The following is a 24,916-nucleotide window of genomic DNA, read 5'->3' as shown; positions in this document are numbered from 1 at the left end:
ATGTTTGTAATTTTATCCCAATGTTTATAAACATCCATGTGATAATAAAAAAAGTTGAAATACTTACTAGATTAGTTTCTTTTTTAAAAGAATGATTTTTGAGTTTTCGTCAAAATCAATTTATCTATTGTATTGCGTTGGTAAAGCCATCATTATGGTGCATTAGGGTAGGTAGAGACTTCGGAATTCCATTTAGGTACTACGCTCCTGATCTTTATATACCACTTTCGCATATCCACCCTCATCAAAAATTGTTGTAAGAAAAACATAGTAAACTTGCAGCCACTTCTGATGTTACCCACTGCCCTGCTCGACCGATGACTACTTAAGAGGCCCTAGGCAGTCAATGTTCTTTGATGGAAGTATCTATTCTATTTACCACTTCGAGAGTTCGGGATGAAAAAATATATTACATGCCTATTTAACATGATAGATAATATTTATTGACAAACTAAACCAAAATTCGATCACAAGAAAAGCTTAGAAATAACGATCAGAACAAAACACAAGATTATGATTTACAAACATGACACGTGGGTGCACGGCGTAGTATTTCACCCGATTACAAAACGTGTAGTAACATTCTCGTAGCGCGTCGCTCTCCGCCTCAACTTTATCAACAGGAGACGTGACGGAGCTCACTGCAAGCTCGTGCGGCTTCCGCTCAAGGTCGTAGTAGGGGCAACCGCTGCAGCGGCGCAGCTACCAGGCCGCGTCGCACGCTACAGGTACATGCCGTTGACGAGGTAGTCCGCGTCGTGCGCGAAGGGCTTCCCCGCGCGGCGCAGGCGGCGGCGGGCGGCTCGGGCGCGGCACCCCACCAGCACGCCCATGGCACCCGTCATCGCCACGCCTGAGAATACACGTGAGCTCGGTTATAATAATTCCCAGGTCAAACACTCCAAATATCGTCATATCCTAGTGGAGAGGCTCTTTAACACAAGCTTGGAGTCTGGAGACGCCGATCGGGTCGGGTCGGGTCATCAGTTACCGAGCACGAGCAGCAGCACGGCGGCGGGCGGGTGCTCGCTGAGCCCGTCCAGCTCGTCCCGGCCGCCCCCGCCGCGCCGCGCCGCCGCGCCCGGCGCCGCCCGCGCCGGCGCCGCTCCAGCGGTCGGCGCGCTCGCTGCTACGTCACTCTGAAATAGGTATTTATTACGAATGTCGAATTCACTTTGTATTTCATAGCTTAATCATTGATTTCGTTGTGGAATCTGTGAAGAATCACTTTAACCGGCGCGGTGTCCTTATGCGTGGTGTCATCGTGCGGCTGCGCGTGCGGCGGCGGCGGGCCGGGCGGCGCGGGCGCGGCGGCGGGCCGCGGGCCCTTCTTGGGCGCGTCGTGCAGCGACACGGGCTGCGGGTACACCTCCGGCAGCTCCGGCATCGTCTTGCCGGGTACGTACGGCATCTCCTGATATAACACAAACTGTATTGCATGCGGGGTACTTATTTATTTTTAGTTCTAACATATTATTGAACCGTCAAAAGCCCCTGACACACGACTACGTACATACATGAGTAGTAACAGTAGTAACCGGGACCGACTCGGGACTTTTGACTCTCATGACAGTTTAACATGTCTTCCAAAGCACAGATCTTCTTACTTTCAGACAATCAGGTGTTTAGCTAAAATACGAGTGTTAACGTGAGAAGAAGAACGTGAGTTAGAGTTCATGTGCATGATTGTCATTATGACTTTAAATGGTTCTCTTCCCGTGACGTGCAAGGCAAGACTTTTCAAAGTAAATAGGTAGCCTGTACCTGATAAACAGTTAGGTACGTACCGGATCTGGCGGTGCGGGCGCGGGGGGCGCGGGCCAGGCGCGGCGCCCCCCCGCCTCCGCGGGCCCCGCAGCTTCCGCGGCCCCCCCCGCCTCCGGCGGCCCCCCCACCTCTGCTGCCCTCCCAACCCAGTCGCGCGCCCAGCCCGCCCAGCCACCGCTCTCCGCACCTAGGGGAAGGAGGTAAGTAGGTAGGTATTCTGTTCAGGTTAGATTCAAATTTTCGCTTCAGTGGCACAGCAGGTTCGATGCAGAGGTTCGTGCTTAATACTCGGTTGTTATAGGTATTAATGAACATCATGATGATCAGTGCAAAACTTAAAACACCTCGCCTCCAGGAACTTGCATACTAACGAGGTGTGTAGGTATTGTTACATGGGATGTACTTGTTGAAGGCAGCAGTGTTAGGTACGTACCTTGCCGTGGCGGCCAGGGGTGCCGGGGCCAGGGCTGCGGCGGCGCCGGCGGCTCGAAGGCCGGCTCCTCCTGCACTAGCCCGCCCTTGTGGCTGAAGATGTGCGACGCCACGCCCTCACTCACTAGACACACAACATGTACGTGTTTTATAAGTAGGTACATGCATACCTAAGTTTCTATATCCAAAATCAACCATCTATTTTCTGGGATGAAACTGAGGTTGTACTAGCAGGCATTTTGCTTGTCGCGACGCCAGTGGCTGGGAGATCTTCATTTAGATTTTATAAGAACATAAATGCATGCGTTTAATGTACAGCGGCTGGAGTAGAGTAGGCACTAGCGGTTGGGCCATCACCTGGCGCGGGGTACCGGCGCGGCTGCGCCTGCAGCAGGCGGTGCGGCCAGCGCTCGCCCGCGCCCGCCCCCGCCTCTGGCTCGTACACCTGCAATCACATCTAAATTGTATACAAGTTATTCTGAATAAATAGAAACTGACACACTGACGTCATCAGGAAGATGCAATTTACCTACTGTACATACCTGCAGGTACTATCTACGTAGGTAAGTATCTAGAATAAATATCTACTTAAGTATATAGAATAAATCACAGAATATTATTGGTATCCATATCGGTAGAACGATTAGGAATACCTAATCATTCTACCGATATAGATACCAGTTTTATCTTCGTCCTTTTAAAGCTAACCTACCTACCTACTGACTTATCGTGAATATTAGATCGATAAATAAGGATGTAGTTAGATGTACATACCTACTTACTAGGTTTATTATTTAGTCAATCGATCACCTTCAGCATCGTGATAAACAGTAAGTAACAGTACAAAGTGGTATTTAAAACTACAGATTTGGCTTAGAATAAGGATGGATTTGGCTTACTTTTAAATTATAAGTATGGCACTCGTTGATGTCTTTTGTTCGCGGGAATTGAAATAGTAGACCATATAAGAGAGGCGTGGTAGCACAGTTATTGGTAGAACACTTGCCTCTCACTTTGAGGTCACAGGTTCGAATCCAGCACAGACCTAAACAATTGTCGAATTTGTTTTCGAATTCATGTTTCGATCATAATGATTATCACGTGCTCAGCGGTGAAGGAAACATCGTGAGAAAACCCAGATTCCCGAGCCCTAACCTAACCTGTATTGGGCTGGTTTCCCTTCGCCGGTTGGAAGGTCAGATCGGCAGTCTCTTCTGTGAAAAACCGGACCTGTCAAATCATCAGGTTAGGTAAGCGGGCCTTGTGAAAAACGCGGATAATGCTAGGGAGATGATGACGATAACAGAGTTCAGTGAGCTACTCATAGGTATATTATGTAGTGTATTGAAGTGGTCCCCGGTTGTCGCGGGCGCGTGTACGTACGTTGAGCGGGGCGGGCGCGGGCGCGGGCGACGCGCGGGCGGGCGCGGCGGGGCAGCCCAGCTCGGGCGCCTCGTCGCTGCCGTCGGCGCACTGCGCCACGCCGTCGCACGCGTTGTACACCGCGATGCACTCGCCGCCCGAGTGGCACTCCCACTGGTAGCGGCTGCACCGGCTCGCTGCCACCGGGTCGCACACAATCGTACTTCATATATCACATTTTTACTACATCGCATTACTGTATAACTTACTTTTAGATTAAATTGTAAACTAACGACGACCACGTGAATGGTTATGATTAGGTCGCTGCTTACGGACCTACCCATAACAAGATCGTGACATTTGTGTTAGATGCTTAGCAGCAACCGCCGCCCAATAAGCGCCGCTTGGCATGATTCTGCTCTACTTATACCGACTCTCAGTGCTCACTCGTATTGCATACCTTAAAACGCCCCCCCGATGAGTGATGATGATGTACGTATCATAGAGTAGGGAGCGATTATGTAATAATGTACTCACCGGGCTGCGACGTGGTGCGGGGCGCGGGGTGCGCAGCGGGCGTGGGCGGCGGCTGCGTCGACCCCGCCGGCGCCAGCCTGCAATGACAAGCGGCACATAAGCGTGGAAGCAATCACTACCCAAGTACCTACTTGACATATTTCACAATTCTCTCTCTCTTTATTTAAGAGCTGCGCTCTTGTCGGTGGAGTAATCGCCATTACTCCATAGATAGGACGTGTAGAACGGTGGTTGCCCCAATCGCCTTCCGTTCCGCAGTACACCGACCAATTTCTCAATCGGTGATGTTCTAGCTAGAGCCCTACCAGAATCAATTTCCTCGGCCTCCAAACAGTACTGATACCGCTGCTTCCCGGCATCAGGGGTGCGCTTTTGAAGTAGCGGCGCCTACTCGCTACGTCACAAGATCGTCATAGAACCTAAGTACCTAGTAGTATATATTTCACAATTATAAGAAGATACATACATACATACATAAACTCACGCCCGTAATCCCTAATGGGTTGGGCAGAGCCACAAGCAATCAAAGACAACTTGCAGCCACTGTTGATACGTTGTCGTAAGCTGGATATGATGAACCTTAAGAAGAAGATAATATTTAAAAAAGAATGCGGTAGGTATTATGAGATAAGTAAAATAAACAGATTTCAAGAAATAAGTATCTAAGAATCGCAAGGAGTATCGCTACTCCTACAGACAGATAATGCTTCCCAGATGGCAAACATGGTGTTAAAGAATGAAAAAACATTTTATTGGAAGAGGAAGACTATTTATCAGGAACCTACTTGGGCGGTGACGGCGGCGGCGGCGGCGTGGTGGTGGTAGTGGTGGGAGCGAGGCGTCGCGGCGGCGGCAGGCGCTCCTGGTCCTGCAGCTCGGCCAGCCGCCGGCTCAGCGCCAGCACGCCGCTGCTGAAGTTGGAGTGCGCCGTAAACTTGCAGCGGAAGTCCTCCGGCGGCCCACAGTTGAACAGGTAGCAGCTGCCCGGGCTCTGAAACAACAACATACACACCATGTAGCTAGGTAGGTACGTCAGCGCAACTAGGTGTTTACAAAGCGTTGCCGGGAGTGTCAAATATGCGGGCGCGGCCCCATTTTCTTTTCTGAATATAGAGGTAGATACTTACTTAAGTTAAAGCTGAATTACCACAATTACCTATTGGATTTAGGCACTTTGATGATTTGATGCTGCTTACGAAGGACTAAGATTGCAGATAATACATACTACATGCTTATAGAAAAAAAAATACTCCAATGTTCCTTATCATCCAGTCTAACAACAAAATATTATTTTGTATAAGTACCTACCTATACAAATATTTCTTTGTTGTGTAAAGCTCGCGCCACCACTTATTAGTTCTGGAGGCGCACCTGGTTACTTCACGATCACGATGTAGAGGTCGATTCGTGCACGTACCTATTCAGTATCTTTGGCGACGAAGCGGTGTGAGAGTAGTGCGCATGCAACAAACAAGTGGTCACCTTCTCCTCGTAGACGAAGACGTCGCAGGCGTCGGTCTCGCAGCAGAGGCGGCGGCACTCGTGGCGCGCGCCCACGTCCAGCTCGGACAGGTAGCGCGCGCCCATCTCGCGCGACTCCTCCGTGCGGATGATCTTGTCGCGCTGCACGTCGAAGCGCGCGGCGCACGCGGCCGGGTCCAGCTCGCGCGCCGCCGCCGGCCGGCTCGCGGCCAGCGCCGCCGCCAGCGCCAGCAGCGCGCCGCCGACCATCGTGTGCGGGCTGCCGCCAGCTGCAGTGTCCGCAGTCGCAGCACGGGCGCCGGCCGCAGCGGGTGGCGGGTCTCTGAGCGTCGCCGCCCGCTCGATAGCGCCGCGCCTGCGCCGCACGCCCGGCCCGAGCCTCCCGCCTCGCTGGGAGTGGATGCCGTATTTACGGGCGACACTCGGAACGCTCACACGTCGATGTAAACGTTTGCGAGGAATTAGCCGAGTGAGTTTATCTGTCGCGGTCGCGGCCGCATGTGGTGAGCTGTGCGTGGACGTGCGGCCCGCGGCGCAGGTAGCGCGCTCGCTGCACTCGCCAGCCACGTCGCCCGCATCATGTCGCTGTTCTTCAAGTTCCGCAGCAGCGTGAGTACCCCGGCATGCGGCACCCGCCCCGCACCCGCAGCCCCACTCGCGGCAGGCCGGGTGCTCCGCCTAATTTCGCACTCAGTCACTTTCATTATTAAATTCAAGCAACGATAGGTAAACTCGTTATTAATAACAGATTAAGTTATCAATCTTGTCACTAAGCTTCATGTTACCCGTCCGAAATTACGTATAATATGTAGGTATAACACCACAATTACATTTAAGTATGTAAGTAGGACATTCAAGTAAATGTAATAAGTACTTATAACTTATCTCTTAGGACAGAAATCTTATAAGTAATTTGGGTCGCTTCGATTGGATGACTAGGTACTTACCTCCTTTCTCGTTAGCACCTAAGTACACCTATTCACAATATTTATTTATTAGTACTTACGAATCGTCTTAGCCAATTTGTTGTTTGTTGAATGAAACAAACATTAAACAAGACCTTGCTGGCGAGTGGTGTCCATTGTCAGTCCTCCGATCGATATAAGGTAGGTATTACTCGTCTTGGAAATCACAGACTTTCTTCAAGTTCGAGACATGGTACGTACGATACGCCACATTTGGTAGGTACTTATTTATTTGTTGTTTAATGATGTTAATAAAGATGCAAAATATAGGTACCTATCTAGGTGACATATTAATTATGACATAATCCGAGTTCTTCAATTGTTTACAAATAGGGAGCGTTGTCTCATCACATTGTAGTCTTGTCGCATAATTTGTCGTATTTCGATAAAGATGTGATCAAATTGTGGGAATGAGCCCTCGTAGCGCTGGTGGCGCACGGCGGGGCGGCGGGGCGCAGGCGACGCGGGACTGTGAAGTGGGAAGGAACGACTTCAATTACATACTGCGATTGTTCGTTGACCCTTCGGTAAGTGAACACTTAGCCTTGAACTGCTGTGAGCCGGCGCATCCCACGCCGCTGTCTCGCCCGGCGCTGCTCCCTCGCAGTCCGGCGCGATCCTGCGGCGGCGTCCGGCGCGAGCTGCCCGCTGTCCTGTCTCGTCTCTTCGTCCTTTTGTTGATCAACAGAAGCATCATCGTTCTAACATTTATCTATCCCGTCTTAGTTCCAGAGTTATCTTAATTGCTTAACGTAAAGTTATAGACATAAATAGCATTTTTTTAAGTTTTCTCTAACCTGGCAAAAAATCCATAGGTTCTTCTCTAACTCGAGCAAACCTTTTCATGTTTTTAATATACTGGATATTAAAAACATGAAAAGTACGCCTTTTCACGGAGACTTACATGCCGTGTGCGTACCGGCCGCCGCGTCGCGCCGTCCTGCATTAGTAGGGTGTTTGTCGTTTTCTCTTTGTGTTCGGGACTCTTACTTTCCTGCCAGACCTAATGAACGCTAGTTGTTCCTTTCGTTAGTAAAGTCATTTTTTATGAAAGATAGGGTGCGCATTTCACCTCTCTCTCTCTCTCTCTTTCTCTCTCTCTCACCTGATGGTAGGAGACGATGTGGTCGAGGGTAGGACACGATTACTTACCTAAGAAACCCTTTAACGTCTTGTACCTACTTACGGTCCAAGATGTAAGTGCAATTATTCGGAAAACAGGTTCGCGGGCAGACAATCAAACCAAATAAACTTTACTGCACAGAACAAAATTTTAACAATCCAATGTAAGGAAAAAAAGTTACGCTAATTCTAAAATCTAATATAACGGTGCTAATTTCTGTACACACTATCTAATTTTATTTTACGTTATACCTGTCATTTTCTTATCCGCTTAAAAAGAAGGGGACGGATAATCGACAGACATAATGTATATGTGTGTCGAAGGTTTTACCTGAATAAACCTTTTTTATTATTATTATTTACATACGTCAATTTTAGGCAGAAATCTAAAACAACCATCGGCCAATAACCCGATAAAATTTAGTTGACTGCAAACGTCTAACGGGTTGCATATCAGCGAGATACTATTTGATTCGCTGGGGTTATTCATTCATGAACTCATTCGTCTTAAAATAAAATAAGGAGGTGTCTGCAGGAATCGGGGCCAATATAAGGTTAATAATAATAAAAGATAATAAATAACCCGAATTATCTATAACTGTACCTAAATTTATGCACAAGAAAAATCTTTATCTTTAATACCGATAGACAAGCAACCAAGCGCCCCGGTGCCCGAGGCTCTGGAGTTTTACCTCAATAGAGCTGGATTTATGGTGGGTGAGCTTCTTCGTTGATACATTTCGGTTAGTCGGAGTCAGTTGGAAAGGATGCCGTTAGCGGTAGGTAAATAAACACGCCTGCTGCGTGTTGATACCGTTGAGCTTGACCGGGTTGGCGTTGCCTCACTCGGAGACGGCTCCGAAAGCCACCCTTTCAACCAATGTCTCCTCTGAGTTAGACAGGATTACATTCTGACTAACGTGGTCACGTAAAAGGCATTTGGTTGGTGTAACATGTCACTATAATAATAATAAGTATAGTTCTAGGTACCTTAAGTACTTAGGTCTAATATCGCGTCGAACGCGCCCACACCCCCTAGCGACGTGAGCAGATGGTAGCATTGGTACAGCCACTCATCATCATCCGTCACGTAGTACTTATATCGCGCGTTATTTTCTGTCGTAAGCGCAATACATAATACACACATGTATGCAGCCATTTTTAGTGCTGTGTCCGAAGATAATAAGGTAAATCGAATCTTATTTTATTTTTAGTTTAATTTGCTCGCATATTTTACTTCGGATTAGTGTTGTGTCTCCGTGGTTTACTTAATGTGACCAAGGATAATGTAACATGTTCTTCAAAATATTAGGTATTTACCTATGAAATTGCCGTTTTGTATGAAAAAATGTAAACGATCTTTTTAATGTAAGTATTTTGTATTTGTATTATAATCGAAGTAGTCATTGCATGGGCAATCAATGCATCTTTGCCGACGTAGTGGCAGTTTATTGATGACCTTCTTAAAGAAATCAGCTGGACGGAAGGCAACAAATTTTTCAAAATGCATTTCGTACTGCCTCTCGGAGACGAGCGATTGACCAATGCTGGTTGGAGATGTGCCTGCTTCTCCATCATTGTCTTCGGTTCTTCGCTGGACCACCAAACAGTGACCTCTTTTCTAGGGGTAAGGTTTCGTTTAGGGCATTGTTTAGGTGCTGAACCAGGACCCAACCAACTTGCTGAGCGCTTGCGGTTATCAAACAGAATCCATTTTTCATCGCAGGTAACAATGCGGTTCAAAATTCCTTAATTTGTGTGTCTGTTGACCAGTGCAAGACACGGCTTTTAACTTTGCCAATTTGACGCAAATGGACCAATATTGTTTTGACGCTAACGTCGAATGCTGCTGCTAATTCAGTCGTAGATTGTGTAGGTATTAGTTTATTATTATGATTAATTCAGTAGTCATTGTCGACCAGTCTTCGCACGACCGCGAGGTACATTTTTCAGGTCGAAATCCTGAACGGAAGCGAGCAAACCAATAACAGGTGGTGCGTTGGTTTGTAGTGTTAGCTCCGTGAACGTCGTTGAAGTTGCGTGCCGCTTGTGTCGCGTTGCTGCCACGACGCGACGGTACTCATACTCCATATGATGATGAAAAAGATTGAACTGTTCTGCGATGAAAATGTAATACTAATCAATAAACAAATGACTACTTTTGGATAAAATGTTCCATGTTTTTAAAATAAAATTAATTTGAAATTAGAATTATGAGCCAAACAAAAATTATTTTGATTTGAAATGGCGAGTACTGCAGAACGGCAATTTCATAGCTAAGTAAGTAAAGACCATATTTCATTTCTGCCTGTCTGTCGGCTGTAAGTAAAACGTTGGAGATGTGATGTGCCGTTTGATATGGTTCAGGTCTTACTTGGCATAGAAAAATAATTTCAGTAACTAGGTTCTGCAATAGGTACCTACAGTATAAATCACAACTTAAGTAAGTCTATTTGCACGTTGTCTTAACCTAACAGTTAAGTAGGAAGGTACCTATAGGGTTTATTTTCCATACTGGCTTCCGTTTTATACCCACTTATTAGTCACTACCGGCTGTCAAGTGGACTTTTCTCGTGATCTTACTTACCTACTACTTACAATACAATACAATACAAAAACTCTTTATTGCACTTAAATCACATTAGTATTATAATTAAATTGATAGTACAAGAGGCGGCCTTATTGATAAGGTAGCAATCTCTTCCAGGCAACCTGTAGGTATAGGATATGATATGAATTTAATGAAAAATGTAGCGGGACAGACATGCAAAATAAAAAATAAAATGTTGAAAAATACAAGTACTTATAACTAGATAAACTATATTAAAAACAATACATAGAAAACAATAAATAATGATTATAATAATATATAAATGCGTAAATATATACATACATTACTATGGAAGAAAGGAAACCATGACAGTACTACAATACCTACTTTATAAAGAGGAAGATGTAAGAAGAATGGAGTAGAATAGAAAAACGTTATAAAGAAGGGGAGAGAGAGTTGAGAAAGTACTGCTTGATTTGCCCTTTGAAAGCATCCAATGAATGGGATTCAGGCAAGGAATTCCTTAACCGAACAGCTTGCACCGTAAACGACTTTGCATAGAAATTAGTGGAATGGGAGGGAATATTAAGGGAGCGGTTGAAAGTGCCTTTTGAGAGGGTACTTATTTGTGTGTGAGACATCGATCAATCTGTAAACAATAAGGAGAGCCTCCTCGATATGACTAGGAGTGTGTTGTGTTGAGTCATAGTGCACACTGGCGCCGCGTCCGCGGGACAGGTGATAGGGTCAGTGGCTGCTGCAGTTTCCAGCACCAGCAGACAGGCGGCGTGGTGGGTACATGAGTGCGGCAGAGGAGCGCGGCGGAGGGGGCCGCTATCAGCTGCGCGCGCCGCCCCCCCGCCCCGCGCCGCGCGGCCGCAGTCACTCAACCCAGTCAGTCGGCCTCCGCGCGCGCCTCACGCCGCTCCACGTGCACGCCATCGCCAGCACGCGCTCTGCCAGAGCCAGAACTGACCCTCCGCCAGTGTGTGTAGTGCCGTTTGTTGTGTGCGGCAAGCAGCGCCGCCCGCCGCCGCCGGCCGCAGCTCGCCGCAGCCACGCAGCCAGTCCGCGCCGCCGTCGCGCCGGGGGCGCTGACCGACGACATCTCGGTACGTTTGGGCCGCGGATAGCGGCTTACACTGCTAATCTCCGTGTTTCGGTCGTTTGAATACCTAGCGGATAACGGTGCGGTGTTGACGTCGAGCACGGAGCGCTGGCGCGGGGCTGCCACCCGCCACGTGCGCCGCCGACTCCCGCGACGTCGCCCACACTCCACCACTCGCGTCGCTCCGCCACTTTATCATCACCCTTTACCTAAACAACAGTGACCAGAGGTATACTGTGACCACGGACGACAGCAGTGACGAGGTAGGTACCTACCTACCCATCAAACAGCAAGGATGTAGAAAGAATACTGACTGTTACTTTACTACCTACTTGTGTATTACCATAATCAGCGGTCTTACAACGTAACCGATGATATATATACCTACCTATAGGTACCTAATATAATAGTTGAGCGTGTATTGGTCCATCGGCGTAGTGCTGTGTGCGCTCACCGCAGCGGGCAACGCGCCACTTTCAAGATTTTTCCACTGCCCCTGGAATCAAAACATTTATACCTACTTACAGATTATTAAATATAGAATGACTCATAGATAAGTAGTTAGGTATATTTACTTTCACACTTGACCCTCGAAGAGTGCATGGATTGTGTAAAGAAGGATATGTGTGTGAAAAGTACCGTGTGAGTACTGAGATGTCACTGACCGAATCGAATGGAAGAGGAATACATGTTGTGCCGACCCCACCTAGAGCGGGGTAGGGGCAGGAGTAGATGGTTTACCTTCACACTTTGTCACATTGAATATAGGGTCAAACTGCTTGTGCCTTACTGCTGGGACCTTATCTACCTATTCTGTGCTCTTAATGGATATTTAGGTAGGTTAGGTTAGATTGACCTGGGACAAGAGTGTAAGTATTACATGAAGGTTTAAGGAATATTTAGTAGGACCATACTTTAATACCTTGACGCATAAACTAATAACAAATAACAGCGCTGTAATCAAAACTGCCGCCGCGCGCCGTTTGGCGTGGGTGATACCTAGTATAACGTAATGTTTTCAAGACGAAAATAGGTAGACGCATACCCATTCTGGTTTTAATGTTCGCAGCATGGCTCCTGCATATTGGTATAAACAGGAAACAGTTGTAGGTATTGGATCGGTAGCCACAGAAGCACCTAACCACTGTCCCATCGTTTGCCACGTCTCTTAAGTTACAGCAAGTGCAGCTCTCGACATTGTTGACTGACGTGTATTTTATCTGAGGTGCTGATGTTTTATCGTGAATTATGGTTATGACGTGACAGCACATACCTAAGTACCTATCTATCTGGTGTATGTGTACTCATCGAAATATTTGTTGACGTGTAATATTTATTATGAATAAAGAATTGAATTGAATTGTATAGTACTATCCCAACAAAAACATTTTAATGTGCAATGAAGCCAAGATGAGATGTGAAACTCATATATTATGTAACTTACAAATTTTGTACACCATCATAGTATGCAAATAAAGAATATTGAGATCATTATCGATCATAAATTTATAATTTCAAAAAGTTATCAGACCTCATGCAGAGCCAAACTTCTAATCCTACTCGCCCTAACTATACAAATCTGAGTTTATAAACTCTAGACGTTAGGCAAATTATGGCGGGGCTTGTTTTTCGTTCCTAGAAGAACTACTTATTAACAGAATGGCAATCAACAGTCAGTCCACGGCGACGCCGTGAAATAGTTTATCCAGCTTACGCTCGTGTGATGGTAGTGAAACGGCCATGCCACATAGGTAGGTCCTTTCTAACGTTTAGAGTTAACGTAGCCCTGGGAACTCCCTCAATTATTAAAAGAAGATTCGAGTTTTTTTTAATATCGTAGCTGCGCTGTCAACCAAGCTATGGCGGCGTGACAAACTTACCTTTTAACATCGTACACTTGCTATACTTACAATATGTTAGAAACTCGATCGTATTAATAAATTTATCTTTGTTTGGGGGTGAAAATTCAAAGTTTTAGAATTTTCTTGTTTGTGTACTAATACTAGCGTACGGAGGAGCTCGGTGGCGCAGCGGTTTTCATCTCAAGCTCCTCCGTGCTACGGAAGGCACGTTAAGCCGTTGGTCCCGGCTGCATTAGCAGTCGTTACTAACCACCAATCCGCACTGGGTCCGCGTGGTGGTTTAAGGCCCGATATCCCTATCCATCCATAGGGAAGACCCGTGCCCCAGCAGTGGGGACGCTAATGGGCTGGTGATGATGACTAGCGTACATCACATCCCACACACACATCTTGTAAGACATCTGGAAGGTTAGTGAGTCAGTCAGTGTCAAAATAGGGGGTTTTTCCATATCAATAACAAGTTAAGTATAATACCTAGCTATAAGTAATCTGAACAAACCAGAGTTATGAGGGGTCAAAACATCACCGAAACGTTTCGAGAAAAGGTAGGCTTTGCTCGTTTGGTGGGGGCACTCTATGGCATGGGGGTTAGATCAAACAAAAGAACTTAAATAAGTAGGAGCCAATTAACCCAATTAGGTACGTGGAAGCACAAAAAGGTTTCGCTTTTATATAACGCGTGTAAGTTTTTGTTTATTTGTTTTGTGCAAATTTTTACATGGCATTGCTGAGGTTGTTCAACGATCTCAATATCTGTGGTCGTAGAAGACCATGGAACTTATAAGTACCTAGGTACTTACTACGTGTAAAGAGCGACCACCCGCCCGACATCAACGCTGAGACGACAATGAGCGGTCTTCTGCAGATAACATTGTTAATTGTTTTTAAGATTAAATAAGACGCCAAAATATTGGTAATGAATGATTTTAAGAAATTAGAACACTAATATCGGTATACCTATATCAATACCCGCGAGGCCACGCAGGGCCTTCTTGCATAATTTAAACGATAGGCATAGCATAGCCACACAAACACAGGTATCTATCTACCTACTCGGATTGATAAATCGAATGGAACTGGGAACTTATTAAATTGCCTGAACTGGTGTTACAGGTTGCCTATAATATACCTACACCAATGAAGATCTTAAACTGAAGTGTGTACGGAGAACAAATAATTAAGCGTCTTGGAAGTACGAATTGAAACGTGTCCTAGGTATATAGGTAGCGTGTGTTAATCATGGCATGACCTATGGCACAGAAGCTTAACTGAAAGTGTTAACACGCAATTTCCATAATGTACCTATGCTCGAAGTTTCTTGCGCCACCGCATTTGATTGTAGATCCAACAAATCGTATCAATAATTCAAGAGCTACAATAGAAGTAACGGAAAATGGATAAAATAGAGTAATAGAACGGTGACAGCACTCGCTGAAGAGTAGGAGATTGTGACTGCTAACTCGCTGGATGGAGACAGTTCAAAACAACTAAGTACCTACATTTATAGTATACTAACATTGCAACTTTGTGATTGATGAACGAACATCGTCTAAACACGTGCACTAGCTATTATAGGTACATTAGCTATACTCGGTTTGCTGGAAAAAGAGCATTTAATTTAAACCCATTATTGACGAGGTTGTTAGACGGAGCGACTGCCTATGTTATTTTGAACAACTTCTATGGCCTCGATACTTACCTATTTCCACCGGCGGCGGCGCGCCGACGTGTAAACCCTGAACAAAACAATCACACGCCCCACGCCGCGCCGTCTTCCAGGAATTCAGTGTTATTTATTATGTTTGGCTTTACCATCAAAAAATATAAGTACCTAGCTACCTATCTGTCTTTTAAAAAATCTAATAAATAAACGAGATGGAGAACGCAGATATAGGACAAGATTTCTCTTGCTATGCATGCATAGCTAACCTAATAACTCTTATCAGTCTAAATTTTTAATGTAGGAATAAAGTATTCATTATTGTACCTATTTATATGTAGGTTACTCTTATCCAAAAAACGGTAGAGTTGGTTATTCGTATAAATAAATAAGTTAAAATGCGGCGTCGCAGGTCGCCGTGCGGCGGCGGACGGCGGGCGGCTGGAGCGCGCGTCGCGTCGCCGCGTTTCGTTACGTCACCCTTCATACACCGCCGCCTGCTAAAATTATCTTGAAATTGCCACATTGCAACTGTTTGCCGCGCGGCGAGTGGCGCCCCCCACCGCGCGGCACGGCTCGCACTCCGCACCACCGCACTCACCGACTGAACAAAGCATGCTCGGCTCATCTCATTTGCTTTGAGTTCTGAGTTATACAGTGCTTTTGTGATGTAAGATGATATTTAAATACTATGTAAGTACTTATACTAATGTACGTTAGATACGTAGAGAAGTTCCATAGCGAGGCGTTTGTTAAAACAACGTGATCGTGTGATGTTATTACAGGTAAGTAGTTAATAAAAAACAAGGTGATGGTGGACCACCTCAATATTTTCAACATCACCTTAGATCTATTACTTACTTACCTACGTAAGTGCTTCTCATTGACCCTGTTGAAGATGATGTCACAACAAACCAGACAAAGAGATTTACCGATGTAAAATTAAAACTATTGAATAATTAAGTCAGCTAAATAAAGGTCTGCTGCTATAACATAACACATAGCCAGCAGACCCCGTCTCGCCATCAGCCCTCATTTATAGGTAATTCTCTAAGTAATTGTCGCTAGAGCTCTTTCCAGATTTGTCGATCTTTTGTCATGTTGGTCTAAGTGCTCACTTAACACTTTCAAGGACAGAGCGTCTAATGACGTTCCGATTCTAAGGTGTCATACTATCTATTATGAACCATCAATGACCCATGGTCTCCGCCCGTGAAAGGGTTAACTTTGTCTTGGTCTTCCTCTAAGTACACCGTTTGCCCTCTATCATGTTCTAAGTATTACCAATGAATGTACATTTGTTTAACAACCTTCCAACAAGCAATAAATGAATCTGACCAATTGACCCTCAGCTGTTGTGTGTTGCTGTTGGTACACTATAAGATGGGAGCTCATTGTCGGACGGTGACGCAGTGGAGGCGTGCTGGTGGCAGGTGGTCCGGTGGTGCCGCGCTCCGGTGCGCACGCGCCCGGTTACTTCACCTGCGTACCATGACTAAACTTGTTTTACCTACATTGATCTTTATTTTTATACTACCTACACTTACACATACAAATAAAATTGCTTGTCGCAACAACCATTTTTAAAAGGATTCTATAGGTGGGTGATACGTACCCGGTAAACGGTGCACGACATGGTTCTCCTTAGCTCTTAGTTCATTATCCTACTTTAGTCACACACAACCCACACGAGAGAAAAGGAACTGCAAGAGTAGGTATTTTAAGAACGCTGGTTTAGCATACGTGCGAACAACACATTGCCAAAAGCTGACGCGCCATCATCGCAACCACCCCGATTTCGTAACACAACTGACGTAGTCACAGCTGCTAGCCGAACGGGACGGAGTGAGGTCGGGAATCTGGCGAGTGTTCTCTCGTGAGACGATGTCCCACGTGGAGGAGTCTTCTCCTCAGCAGGCGAGTGCGGGGACGCGGTGCGGTGCGCGTGTGCAGTATCGCAGGTAGAGACGTTGTGACGTGTGTTGTCGGTGGTTGCAGAGCCGCAGCGCGGGCGCGGGCGCGGGCGCCGCGTGCGGCATGGAGGTGGGCGTGCGCCCCGCGGCCGCGCACGCCGCGCTGTCGCCCACCGAGCGCTCGCCCGCCAAGTCCGGCCTGCACGTCAACTTCAGCGACAAGGGCGAGGTAACTACCCCTGCTTGTCATGTATGAATTATCCCCGGCATCACGAAATGGATACATGACGAAGTGTTTATGTGCGCAGGTAAAGGAGCGGCGCGAGAAGTTCCTGACGGCGAAGTATGGCAGCCATCAGATGGCGCTGATCCGCAAGCGGCTCGCCGTCGAGATGTGGCTCTACGACGAGCTGCAGAAGCTGTACACGCTGCCTGCGCCCGCGCCCGCCGCCAACGCGCACACGGTAATAAACACATTTCATGGAATGGTCATATTTAATGAAATAGCCATCATCAGCAGACCATATGGTTTATACGTCAACGTTTAATGATATTTCATTCCACGTTTGGCTATATGCTATGTGGTGTAATAAAAATGCGAATAATGTTGCCCGATAATCGATTGATTTCTTAGGTTCAAAATGAGGGACTTTCCAATCTGCGTTCCCCAAAACACGATAGATGGCGTTGTTAAGTTTTTTCTTCGTTTAAACTTCTAATATCATGGATTACAGACATAATATTATGCATCTTTTATCTTTGTTTTTGGGTATAAATGATGACCCTTTTATTACGCCAAGGTACAATTACAACATCCACCCATTATTATTCTAAGAGAAGCAATCAGCAATATACATATATAATTCTATACATAACGTGATCCAAATATCAAGCAACAATTAGTTTTTATATAAGCCAAAAGTAGTAGTAGTAGTTTTATTTTTAAGTTTTGCTTATGCTTCTTCCATTACATTACATTTTTGAATAATTATGCACCCCAGCAATGAGAAAATAGGTAATTATCACGTTAAAAGTGAACAACGCCATCTATCGTGTGTTTGGGGAACGTCGATTGGAAAGTCCCCCATTATTTACCTAATTGATACTATCGATATTGAAAATTGTACAAATACATCGATTATAATCTCAATCAATCATCGACAGGAATCGAATAAAATCGCTAGGCTTCGACTGGATTCGACTACAATTGACTGTATTCGACGAAAATCAACTGAATAATCGAAGGAATCGAATAAAATAGGTAGAAATCGATTGAATTCGATAAATTTGTTTACAATCGAGTTTTATCGACGGAATTAATTGAAACTATGGCTCACCAAGTGGTTCATGTCAGGGGCCTTTGGCGGCTCAATAGTAACCCTGACACCAGGGTTGATGAAGTAGAAGGTACTCCACCTCACTACCCACACGATAGAAGAAGATGGCTCACCTTTTGTGGTGTCCTAACACCTGCACTATTAAAGATCTTCACGAAGCCAATGGAAGCCACTGACAATGCAAATTATTGGTCAGCAAAAATATAGCATCGATCGCCAACGACTCGCAAAGAAGAAGATCGACTGAATTTGATAAAATTGTCTGTTATGGATTAAAATCATCTGAATTCGACAGGAATCGAATAAAATCGCATAGAATCGATTAAAGTAGAATGTACAATATCGATCGGCTTATCGATATTTAGATTATTTAGGGGCTCTATAATCTATTATTTGATAATTGGTAAAACTGCAGGATAACTGCAGGCTCGTTTCAGTCGGTGTACAGTTCAAATAACTATGTACTTTTATCTTCCATTTGCACATTACTTATATGCAAGCATACATTTGATGCAAAACAAAAACAAAGCGACAATTTTACGATGTGATTGCCAACATATCATGAAGTAATCATGCATTTAGTTGCTCGTATCATTAAACTTTTTGTGTTCATTGAATCTGGTCAAACTACCTACATCATGATGTGGCCAATGACTGGTAACTATTCTATTTCATGAAATATATTTCATGAAATGATCGAGAACATCGTGAAATAAACAATTCTAAGATCTGACCAGGACAGATCCATAGACATTACTCAGTCATTCGATTTTGTTAGACTAAAGACGTATTGCATATAGGTAAGATTTTAGTGCATTTGACCAAGATCCAGCGTGGTCTAATGTGGTCTAAGGTGGGGCAAGCAAACTCAAATAGTGCCTATTCACTCTTTCCTTGAAAATCCCTAAATTAGGTATAAGTATGTATCGGTGAACAAAGACGCAGGAAGAGAATTCCATTCTTTAGTAGTTCGCATAACGAAGGACGAAACGAATCTAGCAGTTCGAAGATGTTGGTCATAGTTAACTTAGTAAATACTCACCTTCCTAGGTACTTATTTATAGAGTTAGTGTCGTTAGAGTGGACGTTGAAGCGTAGGTGCAATACGGTCTACTTTACGTCAGTTGCAGACGGGCCCGGCGGGGGCAGCGGGGGCGGCGGGCAGCTCGCAGGAGGTGGAGGTGGACATCGACGAGCTGCTGGACATGGACGGGGACGAGCACCGGCGCCGGCACCTCGTGGTCAGTACCTACTGCCCGCCCACCACACAACTTGATACAACAATTAATCAGTTGAAATATCCGATTACAAAGATTTAATGTTGTCTATCGTGATGCCCATAGCCTTAACTAACGTGTCTCACTGAATATTGGAGACAAAATGTGTGTGTGATCTCTGAGTTTAAAATTGTACTTATTCAAATAACAATTTATGGAGTTCGTACTTTAATTTTAATTCCAGACTCTCCTAGCAGATGCCAAAAAACCCCAAAAAGATGTACATGTAAGTACCCAAAAACGACGCAGTTACTTTGACTATAGATATAGGCATAGAGCTAGTGGTTTTACAACAAAAAGACGTGTGGCACTCGGGGACTGTCGCGGTATAGCTATTGCATAGCATTTTTATCAACTTATGCAATTATAATGATTTATGTATTTTACTTATGCAGTATTGTTTTTCCTGATTTTTTTTTCGTTGATGTAAATTCAAGTTACACTTTTTGAGCATGATGACTGATGACCGATAAGAAAACATTATTTTTTCTTTTATTAAATAAATGAGAAGTTAATATTGTTCAAATAATTTTTATTATCTGAGCGTTTTCAAAATTAAGTGTACTACGTCTGAATTTTAGCTATAATTAAAAATATGACATTGTTGGAGATATTTTGATTTAGATATTATTAAGATACGCGATAGTTTATGAAATTATGTGAAGTTGTTAACAGATTAATCTATTTTACGAAAAATTATTAAATTATAGGGCGACGGGCGAAAAAAATGTCAGTTTTGCGACTATCTTAAAAAATAATTGGTCTGTAACTATAAGAAAGATATAAATATGATTTTAGTTGTGTTATGAAGATTACCAAAGATATTTTATGAAAAAAATATATACACAGTCATAAAATCTATAAAACACGAAATATGCTAGTTTTTCGTTCGGTTTTGTCACAGCTGATACCAAGGCAACCATTATATTTACGATTTAATTTCGAATATTAGTTTAATAAACAAAGTAATTATTGTGATACCGAATATTAAAATCATTTTAATAAATAATAGAAATTATTAGCAACTCTCCATATTGAAAATTAGAAAAATCTAAGAATTTCTTCGTCGCAAAATGAGGGACTGTCGCAAAACTGACATACGAATTTTTCTAAGGGTGGGCTCACACAGGAGAAAACCGAACCCAAAAATGTAAGTGAATAAAATAAAAGATATACTTACACAAATTTTAAGTTTTTAACCAAATAATTATCAATTCTTAATGGGAACAGTCTTTTTGAAAATCAAGATTACTTAGTTTAACAAATAACAAACTTGTCTTCTTTTTTCAGCTTCTTCTTCATTCATTTCAGATATTTTTTTCTTCTTCGATTTTATTCTTTGTAAATTTTTTAACCTTTGGGCGTTTAATTTCTCGGGATTTTCTTTTTTAAATTTTTCTCTATATCTCCGAGACCGTTCTGCACTAGTTAGTGGCATTGTTAAGCCTAAAAATTTAAACCTTTTCAGTAGGTATGTAGTCTCAGCTTTATAGTGTCGGTTTTGCGACTTTACTAGTCAGCCTGTAGGTCACAGGGAAAAATGTCGCAAAACTGACGTGACGCTCTGTTCCCATTTTGTATTCAAACCGATATTTAAAAGGAAAAAAAATACCTAGTCTTGTCACCAAATGTAAATAATTTTGCATTATAATATAGTTCATCTTCTGAATAAATTAATAAAATAAAACTCACCTGAATCTGATTTTATATCGTCTCAAACCCGACAGATAAAATTTTGACGGCCGTGGAATACCAGAAAACACGTCTCGTGTCACGAAATATATTTTGTCACTAGTCTTTTTTTAAATGGCGACCGGTAAATTAAGGATAATTTTGCCATTTTAAAACGAAAATAGCTACCGTAAATAATTTCAATAGGTAGTTTTAGTCGTGACAAACCCGACATGTCCGGTCGGTACACTTTTTAAGACTTTTGAAAAAATTTAACTATATTTAAATAAGCACAAGATTTAAATTATAAACTACTGGAAATGAGAGAACCTTTAGAAAACTTCAACCAATACCAAACATCAAATGATACCCTAATACAAAAAGTTGTAAGAATCTCTTCAAACATTTATCAGTTTGAGTGGGGGACATGGCAAAATCTAGTACTTAGTGATAAAAATTTACATTTTATTTAAATAATTCCTCATAACCATGAAAATTTTGTTAGAATTTAATTAGTTTAGAATATATTTAATGTATCTCAATAATTAAAATAATTAGCTAGAAGTAAATTTTACTAGTTATTAGACTTCAAACACAAGGGACAACGTGAAAATGGGAGGTACACTTATTTTTGAAAATGCTCATCTTACAATACATGTAGGCTATTCAGGAATATTTATCATTGAAACTATAGGTTTATGGTAAATGAAATAAGAAACATAAGTTTGAGACTTGATATCTTCTAAATATCTGGAAAATACCGCGTCAATGGTGGTCCCATATTTGTTGTGGATTCTTGTGGATCATTATTCATTTTCAAATTAAAAATTTAACGCCGATACAACCAATGCCACCTAGAGGCGAGTTGCTGAACTAAAGAGACAAGCGTGATATTTCAAAGTCATTAAAAGTTCTGCTATTCATCGATAGATGGCAAAACTAAAAAGTATCACCGCTGTGCCGGTCGGGGGTGTTAGGTTATTTTCATTGCGGAATTTCTGGATTCGGTGTCCACGCTCAAAGCCCGCGTTAGAAGCTTTGCAATAGCTTAAAAACATGCATGAACAGCCTGAGATGGGGTATGTTGCATTAAATGCTGCTCATATGCTTCATCTTAACGCAATTAGTGGGCACTGGCCTCCCCTCATTCAATTGGAGGTGGTGTGGAGTATACTCGGCCACTTTGCTCCACTGCGTGTGGATGGATAAATTGTTACTTAGTAAATCGATTAATTAAATAGTGATTGATGAGCAGCTCGTTGAACTCTTTTATATGGACTGAATGTAAGTTCTGGAAGCAACGAGTGCTTCAGTTGTTTGTCGATACCGTCACAGGTAGTTAACTAGAATTTAAAAATCTGACATTTTGTCCAGTTTCTACTAATCATTTTCGATTGCGTTTTAATATGAGATATTTTTCATATTCCGCCGGTGGATAAATTAATTTACCCATCTTACTACATACTGTTTTATTTATCAAAAAGTGCTTTATTATTTACAAAATGTACTACTTAATCAACCATAATATGGTTGGTTGGTATGTATGTATCTACCTACCCAGCCCGATAACAATTTCTTAAAATAAAATAACGTAGATTAAATTGGCCACTAGTACCTATTAGTAAAAAAAAAATAAGATAAATATCTGCAATATCTGATATATTAAATTAAGGTTAATTGTTTTTTGTGTATTTAAAATATAATATATTGTTATTTAAATTTTTTTAAGACAGATTTATTAAATATTATATTTAAAGCATGTTCCTTTAATTATAATTCATTTAATATTAATATTAGAACGCTATATGGTTGAGTGATGGACGTTTTTTGTTACAATAATTATATATTTAAGATCTTTTGTACCACTCTAGAGCGAATAAATTTTATTTAATTACATTTTCATTTTGCGTGGTTCGGAAGGCTGCGTGTCGATCAGTTGGGCCCGGCGTACATTAGTACATGCGTATTATTAATTTTATACTAATCTTTACGTAAGGTGTTTAAATCGTTTACTTATTGTTCAATTTCCTTATACATTTTTACACTCATTAATTATGGATTTTAATGATTAGGTATAGTCAATTTCGGTATTTTCAATTAGGGATTCAAATACTTATAAACCCCCTACCTATAATTATATATTTTTTTTTAAGTTAAGTATAAGTACACCTATTTAACTTACCTAATAATGAATAACCAACTTATTTTTCCAGAAATTCATCAATGAGTTGCTGGAAAAGGCGAAAACTCTGTAGGCAATCAAGAGAACAATTCGTGGTGAGAAGCTGCAACGCGAGCCACGCCGCGCGCTTCGTGCCGCCACGTGCCACCGCCGCCGCGTGCCGGTGCCGCCTCGTGCCGGTGCTGCCGCGTGCCGGTGCCGCCGCGTCGCGTCGTGCCGCCCGACTGTACTTGTGATATTGCCAGTGTAGCGCCATGTTGAGTGAGTCGTTCGTGTCACGTGTGCTTGTAAATATAGTGAGGTGCAAATTTACATGTTTCAGTGACTGTGCCTCCTTAGAATTTTAACGGTATCTGTACCACGAAAGGATTTTTTGTACGCCTCTGCATTTAAAAATGATTAGATTCGGACAATATTTAGTCTCGACAGAGCCTCGCCCGCCGCCGGCGGCTCCCGCGGCAGACATCTCCGCAACCTCGGACGACTGCCGTCTCAAGTATTTCTTAACACGCCTCAGATATTTGGATTACTTACGTACGTAACATCCACCAAAGTACCTATTTGTATTATTTGTTCCTTGTAAATGTGTAGAGTAGAGTACATGAAACAGATCTGCTGGCGGTAGCGACCTCCCATCACGCTGCCGCTCTTATGCGTTAAGTTATCCTACTTATAATTTACTCTCAATTAGGTGTAGGTACCTGCACCGACAGCTAACTCTCATTGTCGTGTCCAATGAACTGCGCAAGATAAATGGAAAATCCAAACGAATCGCTCTGTTATTATTTGCTAATGATATTAGCTAATATTTTGTGATTTCGATAATTAAGTAGATAATGTAATGATATGATAACTAGCCACGTAGGTATAGATGTGTTATCATGGGCCGTCGCGTTGCCACCTCGCGCGCCCGCGCGCTCTACACACGCACTTTTGTATTAAAGCGATTTACTAGCACTGCTGTTGTTTTATTTTGCCCGCGCATACCGCATAGTAATAAAAACAAACGCGAAACGATGCTGTGTGCAATACAATAACTTCTTATTAGCGTGCCTCTCCCTATCCATCACTGGAGGTTGGCGTTCAGTTTATGGAATGAGTGCAGCCCAGAACTACCTCTAGTATAAAAATAGGTGAAATTCATACAAAGAACAGAATATAATAACTACTTACACACATGCAATAAAAGAAATAGGTACTTATCGTGAATGGCCACAAATTCACCTGAGGTCCCGATTGGTCACGAGTGAGCTGGACGTCTCCACCAACACCCCCACCGTGCGCCATGCATGCCACGCTGCAGGTAATATATCGATGTGCTGCTGTTATTTGTAACTAGGTGGCCTAACAAATCCGACAGAGGGACTTTCTAACATAATGAATAATTATTACGGGCGATAGGCCGATCCCTTGTCACTAAGATAAGACCTTACTACCACTAGAATGTACGATTCGTCATATCCGTCTCAGGACTTAGCATCGACAGTGGCTGCAATTAATGAATTATCGTTTCCCGCTGCGAGTCTTTGATTACTTGTGGCTCTGCCCACCCTATTACAGATTACGGGCGTGAGTTTATGTATATAGCTGTCACAGCCCTGCAGACTCATTATACATTCATCAGTGACCAAGATCGAACGCGTGTCGTGACGATGAGTCACGATTTTGAATATGAAATGTCACCAAAG

The 24,916-nt window shown here is 43.2% G+C and overlaps 2 protein-coding genes across 7 annotated transcripts; one reads left to right on the top strand and one right to left on the bottom strand.

The window, feature by feature from the left end:
- Positions 1-420: 420 nt before the first annotated feature.
- Positions 421-6,161, bottom strand: LOC126368261 (uncharacterized). The gene is made up of 11 exons (XM_050012157.1): positions 6,141-6,161; positions 5,581-5,970; positions 4,884-5,089; positions 4,099-4,175; positions 3,583-3,758; positions 2,557-2,644; positions 2,201-2,323; positions 1,788-1,954; positions 1,299-1,414; positions 992-1,077; positions 421-853 (listed from the first exon to the last, which is right to left on the bottom strand). The coding sequence occupies exons 1-11, from the start codon at positions 6,159-6,161 to the stop codon at positions 723-725; spliced, it is 1,581 nt and encodes a 526-aa protein (XP_049868114.1). The 3' UTR covers positions 421-722.
- On the top strand, positions 6,145-24,185 carry LOC126368301 (protein phosphatase 1 regulatory subunit 14B). Of its 6 annotated transcripts, none has more exons than XM_050012203.1 (6): positions 6,145-6,189; positions 16,847-16,990; positions 17,070-17,225; positions 19,229-19,339; positions 19,560-19,601; positions 23,260-24,185. In XM_050012203.1, exons 1-6 carry the CDS (start codon positions 6,160-6,162, stop codon positions 23,299-23,301), a joined length of 525 nt encoding a protein of 174 aa, XP_049868160.1. In that variant the 5' UTR covers positions 6,145-6,159; the 3' UTR covers positions 23,302-24,185. The 6 variants fall into 6 exon arrangements, with proteins under 6 accessions (XP_049868160.1, XP_049868159.1, XP_049868158.1 ...); XM_050012202.1 differs by having other exon boundaries at positions 19,223-19,339; XM_050012201.1 differs by lacking the exon at positions 6,145-6,189 and adding an exon at positions 11,003-11,330.
- The last annotated feature ends 731 nt before the right edge of the window (positions 24,186-24,916 follow it).

This window comes from Pectinophora gossypiella, chromosome 7, assembly GCF_024362695.1.
Source record: "Pectinophora gossypiella chromosome 7, ilPecGoss1.1, whole genome shotgun sequence".
In the NCBI taxonomy this organism is placed as follows: Eukaryota; Metazoa; Arthropoda; class Insecta; order Lepidoptera; family Gelechiidae; genus Pectinophora; species Pectinophora gossypiella.
Note: the sequence above shows the minus strand (reverse complement) of the source record. Positions and strands in the feature narration are given on the sequence as shown.

Coding starts and splice junctions, on each gene's coding strand:
- LOC126368261 (XM_050012157.1), bottom strand. CDS start 6,161: ATGATGCGGGCGACGTGGCTG. Junction 5,090..5,580: donor TCTTCGTCTACGAGGAGAAG/GTGACCACTTGT, acceptor TTGTTGTTTCAG/AGCCCGGGCAGCTGCTACCT. Junction 1,955..2,200: donor CCCCTGGCCGCCACGGCAAG/GTACGTACCTAA, acceptor TCCTTCCCCTAG/GTGCGGAGAGCGGTGGCTGG.
- LOC126368301 (XM_050012201.1), top strand. CDS start 11,018: ATGAGTGCGGCAGAGGAGCGCGGCGGAGGGGGCCGCTATCAGCTGCGC. Junction 11,331..16,846: donor CGCTGACCGACGACATCTCG/GTACGTTTGGGC, acceptor CGGTGGTTGCAG/AGCCGCAGCGCGGGCGCGGG. Junction 17,226..19,228: donor CCGCCGCCAACGCGCACACG/GTAATAAACACA, acceptor CGTCAGTTGCAG/ACGGGCCCGGCGGGGGCAGC.